The sequence below is a fragment of the Anopheles gambiae genome, chromosome 2 (genome assembly GCF_943734735.2).
Source record: "Anopheles gambiae chromosome 2, idAnoGambNW_F1_1, whole genome shotgun sequence".
Taxonomy (NCBI): Eukaryota; Metazoa; Arthropoda; class Insecta; order Diptera; family Culicidae; genus Anopheles; species Anopheles gambiae.
Genome location: NC_064601.1, coordinates 117,212,825 through 117,219,297, shown reverse-complemented (window position 1 = coordinate 117,219,297; position 6,473 = coordinate 117,212,825). Strand labels below are relative to the sequence as shown.

The 6,473-nt window shown below is 53.1% G+C and overlaps 1 protein-coding gene across 5 annotated transcripts in view; it reads right to left on the bottom strand.

The window, feature by feature from the left end:
- Positions 1-1,754: 1,754 nt before the first annotated feature.
- LOC1269602 (capon-like protein) overlaps positions 1,755-6,473 on the bottom strand; it is a 70,054-nt gene continuing 65,335 nt past the window's right edge. For 3 of the 5 annotated variants that reach the window (XM_061647570.1, XM_061647567.1, XM_061647568.1), the window contains 3 exons: positions 5,597-5,785; positions 5,279-5,401; positions 2,856-4,425 (listed from right to left, as the gene is read on the bottom strand). In XM_061647570.1, coding sequence (XP_061503554.1) covers positions 3,271-4,425; positions 5,279-5,401; positions 5,597-5,785 — 1,467 coding nt within the window. In that variant the 3' untranslated portion in view covers positions 2,856-3,270. Of the gene's footprint in view, positions 2,474-2,855; positions 4,426-5,278; positions 5,402-5,596; positions 5,786-6,473 lie in introns of those variants that run through there. The other 2 variants (XM_061647571.1, XM_061647569.1) reach the window with 1 other exon arrangement.

The following is a 6,473-nucleotide window of genomic DNA, read 5'->3' as shown; positions in this document are numbered from 1 at the left end:
AAAGAGAAAAGAGGCAGATCATTTCCCCCTTAGTCTAACCCCGATGGAAAGATGTTGGCCATCAATCATGTCACGAGAGACACATTGGACTCTTGATGGGCTCCTCAACAATGCCAGGTCGCAGCACAGCATGATAATATTGCAGCACAGGGCCCAGCACACCGGGAAGCATAGACGACGAGCATCACGAGACTTCCACCTTTGGCTAGCAAAGGCGGGAGCAGCAGCAGAAACACAGTAGTAGGAGGCCATGCTTATCATAATGGTGCCCGACCGACCGACCGAAGCCATTAGTGAGGCTCATTAAAATATAGCAAAAATCCGACGATAATGCGAGCTGCGGTGATATATATATTCACTCGGAAATGCAGGAATAGAAGCGCAAAGAGGAGAATAAGAAAATGGCTCACCTTGTGGCGTGGATGCAATAATAACAAAAAAAAAAATAACGATCCGCGCTCTCCGCGCTCCAGCCACAGCCAGTGTCAGTAAGAACGGTTCAATCGGGGTGTGTGGTTTTTTTTGTCTTCACAGGGAAAATGTGTAATATTATAATTTTTATTCACTACTATCTTTTTTCCATAAATTTTCTCCTGTCCACTTTCCCGCGCGACGTAGCGCGGGACGGGAACACACGCGCAGGAAGCTTACAAGCGAAAATGTGGGCTTGGGAATGGGAATGGAATGTCTTGGAGAGGCAAAAAAGGAAGAGTTTTTTGGAAAATTAAACTACTTACAAGCTAAGATGTATGACGGTTGTGTGGGGGAAAAATGTAAAAAAAGCACGCCTCTGATACGTGAAGAGTTATGTAAAAATCTAAACCAAACTGTCTCGCGCAACAAAAGCACGGATCATCATCTTCGGTCGAAGATGAAGAATGGGAGGATAGAGGTTACAATATACGAAATTGGGAATGTGTCGGGGGATGGGCCCCCTTAACTGTTATAAGCGCTCTAAGTAACACAATTTTGTTCGTCCAGCTCAGTCTTGACGGGGGGAAGAAGTGACGTTAAATACGTTTTAATTTAAAGATATATATGAGAGAACGTCCTCGACGGCGTCCGAGAGTCTTAAACGGGGGTGAAGCTGAACATGAACAGATGAGCGCGCAACAACTCGTAACTCTAATGCGTGGCGAAGAACGTGTACGCAGCAACAGCAAGATACGCAGCAGCAGCAGCAGCTAACGCGAAAGCGTGAATGGAGAGGTTCTATAATTAGCGCGTGCCTTGTTGGGGGGGCACGCGGATATGAGAGGACAGCAGACAGATATGATATGAGTCGCGAGGGCCACTACGCCACTAAGCTGCCGCTACTTTACCCCCTCTTTACACACTAAACACGTGTCGGTTACGCGCTTACACGCAGGCTCTCTCTAGGCGTTTCGTTTAGTTATCTATGGGTGGATAACTTGTTGCCCAGCTGGGCCGCTTGCTCTTGCTAATGGACGTCATCCTTCCCGCTTCATAATGAGGATTACCGGTTTTGGTGGTTATCTTTCGGCTTAGGCTACCAAGTAGTATGGAGCAGTAGCGTACACTACCGTCTCTACCCTAAACGCACCCTCTTCTATCGTATAAGCTACCGTTTCTTCGTTTTTCACTACACTACACCATCCAAGTGTGCCGCGAAACGGAAGGAAGGAAGGAATGCGTAGTTTGGCGACAACTGGTTGTTGCTTTTGGCGGGAGAAAATGCAGAGCATCGTTCGTGCACCACGGCAGAACGTTCCGTTTCTCCTAATTCCCGGTCGTTTTGTGTGTGTCTTTGTGTGTGTATTTCGAGTTTTTTGTTCCTTGCTGGCGCTAAAATCTCGCTTTCATGGCGTGGGTTTTGAGTGTTGCGTTTGTCTGTCTGTGTGTGTGTATGTTCGCACGATGAGCAGGAGTGAGGGGGCATGTGTGTGTGGTTCCTCCGCGGGTTTAGCATACCCAGTCTAAGGCCGGAAGGAAACGGTCTGTCACACATCCTCCTCGCTCCTCCCATCCACACACACGCTCTCGCACTCTAGTCGTCCACATCGCTGGCATCGCTCGCCGAGGGTGAGGCGGCGGTCGTTGTCAGCCGCACCGGTGGCAGCTCGCTGCCCCCACCGCCACTGCTGACACCCCACCACCGTTGGCCACCGCCTCCTCCGCCGCCGCCGGCCAGCGGTGGCCAGCGGCGCCGGGGCTAGAAGGTGGTCACCTTGCCGAGCTTGAGGCCGAGCAGCTTCTTGCGCTTCTTCACGCTCAGCTTGCTCCACAGGTTGCTGGTGCCCTCGACCAGCAGATACTCGTCGCACAGGTCGACCCCGGCGCCGGCCGAATGCTCCTTCGCCAGCAGGTCCACCATATCGACGTCCGACTTCTGGTTGCGCTCCGAGCGCGAATCGCCCGACACGAAACCGGACTCGGGCCGGGACAGCGACTGCGTTTGGTTCGTCCACTGGAGCGTGTGGAACCAGCGGGCCACCTTAGCCGTTGATGAGAGCTGCGAAAAAGAGGAAAAGTCAGCGTCATTAAAGCTTCAACGAACAAACAGATTTATCGGTCGTATCGAGTAAATTGCGCCTTTTTCCGGTGTGTTTCTGTGGGCCGTCGGGAGGACGGCTACGAGAGAGAAAGAATAGCGGAAAGAAGCAGATGCCGACCCCGAAAAGCAAACGCCCTTCGGAGCAATGGTCGGTAATGAATGGTTTTCAATTTTCCCCCACCGATCGATCCCATTTCCCAAAGATAGTCATCTAGCGGTAGCAACCCCGTAAACCCCGAAAAAGATAAAGGTAAAAGGTGGAAAAGGCAAAAAACGGGAAGAGAAATACCCCGGGAAAACGCAAACACACCATTGTGCCATTGGCCGCTTTGAGTTGGTCTTCTTTTTGTTGTTGTTGTTAACTTAACTTTGAACCTTTATTTGCTAATCATCGTTACCATCACCGTTATTGTGTCATCATGAGCGTTCAATTTGAAATTGTTGCTAATATTTACAGTTCTTCTTCCTTCGTCGCTTGTTTCGCCGCCACACGGTAATGCGTTCTCCTACCGAGTGCGATGGATGGAAACGACGTTCCGAGACCGTCCCGACCCGAAAAACCTGAACCCAGTCTGTCATTGATGGTCTTGCGGGTGGTGTGTCTTTCGACATAATTACACGCTATTTAGGTTAGAAAACCGACTAGATACATAGAGAAAGAGAGAGAGATGAAGAGAGGGAGGATATTGTAACGAGAAATTGTGGTCCGAGTCCGCATGCACCCGCCGTTGTCACCGCCTTCGTCGCCTTGGTCACTATTTGGTGGTGTGCCGGGCCCACTGAGTGCGCTGGACCTGGCTCATGATCTGGCTGCGGTTTGGCACCTTCTCGCTGGTGCTGCGCGTGATGAAGCTCGGGGTCGCCGGCAGCTTCCTCGTGACGGTGGTGCCGCTCTCGTCCGTCACCTTGAGCGTGACCAGACTGGGAATGGATGTCTTGCTGCGCGTGCTGTCCTTCAGGATCGAAACGTTCCGGGCGCTGCCCTCCCGGCTGGCCGTGCCGCTCGTGCCCGAGCTGCCACTCGCACCGCCGCTGGTCGGCAGCTCGGAGAAGGAGGCCGACTTCCGGCTGGGTCCGACCGCCGGAATGTCTAACTGTTGCTGGTGCTGCTGTTGGTGGTGGTGCTGCTGCTGCTGTGTCGACTGACTTGTCGTTTGCTGCTCGTTGGGATTAATCGGTACCACCACCTTCACCTTGCCGTCCGGATCGATTGTGGTGAGTGTGCCGACTTGCGACAGTGGCTTGATGAACGGGCTCGTCCCATCGTCGTCCGTGCGGAGCGATTCCATGCCCTTCTCGAGGCTGCGCGCTAACCGGAGCTCGTCGAACAGCGTGGACGTGGAAGACGCATAGGACGGGCGGTTCGAGCGTTGGCCAGTGTCGGTCAGGAAGCCTGCCCCACCACCGATAAGCCGGCTCGAGCCGGAAGACGTTGCCGTCGGTGAGTTTTTGCTCGAACTGTCAGCGGACGGTGGTTTGCTGGTGGAGCCACCGGCCAACCCGGTCCCGAAGCCGGCCGCGCTCGGGTTTGTGAACATGAAGTTTGGCACGCCTGCGGCTACTCCGCCCGCCGTCACACCCTGCGGCTGCGTTGGGGCGATGCTGGTCGGAATGGCACCGGGATAGAACGCGCCGGGGAAAGTGCCACCGGACAGTTGGGTTAGCAGCGATTGGTTCAGCTTGTACAGCTCCTGCTGGGCGGCCAGTGGGCTGGTGGGTGCCGCGGTGGGCGCTACCAAACCGGCCAGTGACTGCAGCTTGTGCAGCTGCTGCAGGGCGGGCGTAAAGTTTAGCCCGGCTGCCCCGAGATTGAGCAGTTCGGTCAACTGTTGCTGCTGTTGCTGCTGCTGCTGCTGCTGTTGCTGCTGTTGCTGCTGTTGTTGCTGTTGCTGCTGTTGCAGGAAGGAAAACTAAAAAGAAGGGAGCAAAGTGTTAGTATGAACGTGGGAGAGCCAGAGATGGGCAAAGCGCAGCGGTCACGTTTTTGCACGTGCGCAACGAAAAGCGCATGAAACTTACCTCGGACAGCTTCCGGGTCAAAGGGCACGAACGGACGGCTTTGGAATCGTGTTAGGCTTGCAGGCTATTTAATCAGCATCGATCAAGTTATGGACACACATACACACACAAACACAGACAAAAACACACAGTAAACCTAAACACAAGCAGCAGCAAGCACGGTTCGTTCGGTTAGTCGCTCGCTTGCTGCGAGATTGCATAACTTTGGGCGCTTTTTGACTCGTTTCGTTTGCGCCTTCGGGCGACAAGCGTGGGGCGATGCGGGTTGCGATTTGGGAGCGGAAGGGAGAGAAATTGGACTGGTAGGAAAATATATAGCTTAACCGGACCGGCGAGAAGGGGACTAGGGATTAATGCTTCCGATTGGTATTTGTTTTGCTCCCTTATTTCTTTCTTGCTTTTCTGCTTTTCCGCCTCTCGAGCGGCTGCTTTTGAGCGAGATGAATCGCCTCGCGTGACTCAATCACTCACACCGAGAGGGTGTTGGGAAGGAAAAAATTACTGCACAAACAAAAACAGACAAACAAGCGCCTGCGGCATCATAACGATGGGAAAGGAAGGAGGTCATAAAATGTCGGGGTGTTGGTAAATTAGAAGACAACAACGTAAACACACAAACACACACACGAAAAGGCGCAAAAAGGGCGATCCTGCGAACACACAGAGAAACTTCACCTTCCTCCCCACACCCGTTCATCACCCTCAAGGGGGGGGGAGGAGGAAAGCTCGCTCACTCGTTCTTACCTGAGGTGCGATACCGATGGCGGTTGCGGACAGTCCCGGTCGGTCCGGTTCGTGATAGCCACCGAGGGATGCAATGTGCTCTAATAGCTCACGATTTTGCTGCAGCAGCTGCTGGATACGTGCCTGCAGAGGGCGAAGAAAGAACACGAAGAAGAAGAAGAAGAAGAAGATTAAGTAGAAGCAAACCCAGAGCCGTTACAAGGGATGATGATGGGCGCGCTGCAATCAAGACAGAGAGTGAGAGGCTGGGCGGCAAATTATTGTAATTTGCTGCAAAACCCCCTCCTCTCCCCAGTATCACGGTCCCTCTCCTCTTACCTGGGCTTCCATGCGGGCATTCGTTTCCGAGATTAGCTGCTCACGGACGAGCATCAGCTGGGCCAGCACTTGGCGCGTTTGCTGCTGCTGCTGGTCGAGCTGGTCCCGCAGGTTCGTCATTTCGCGCGATGCCGACAGTGGGGAAGATTTGGCCAACGATGATGATCCCACTTCGGGCGGTTCCTTTTCCTGTGAACGAGAGCGAGAGAGAGAGAGGGTGGGAGATAGTGGATAAATGCGGTGTGCATTAGTTTTATCGCGCCAAGGGAATCCTGCAGTAGTATCTAGCCCTACACAAAGACGACGTGACGGGCGTCGTGGAACGTGTCCCAACGCGTGGAACAACCAACCACCGGCTACTGGGAGCCGTTCGGATCGTTGTTGTGTGGCTATGAAAGGTTAAATGACGAGCAGCAGTTCCGGCACTGATTTCGCATTAGCCTGCTAACAGGTTGGCTTGGTAAGACGCGGCAACTGCCTTTGGAGTGGTTTGGCTGCCGCGTTTGCGAGAAACCAATAATCTAATCAAAGATTCGATTTAAATTGAGCGTCGTCAATGGTGTTCTTCTATAGGCGGAGGGCGCACGTGCGTTTGTATAGCGTTGCCAGGAAATGGTGCGTTTCCAAGGCGAGAGTGCCACTTGGGCTGGGACGGTTGACTAGATGCAGGGTTACTAATGGCGGACCCAGAGACCGAGAACGTACGACGAAGACGGCACAACCAAGGTGTGTTTATTAAGGAGGTGAATTGTTAGCGCGTTTTCCGGGCGCCATCATTGAGTATTGTTATGTCAAATCGCATACAATTTTCTATACCCCCCTCCAGCCTTCCCCGATTTTAATACCGGAGCCCCCAGTATTGTTATGTCAAGTCGTG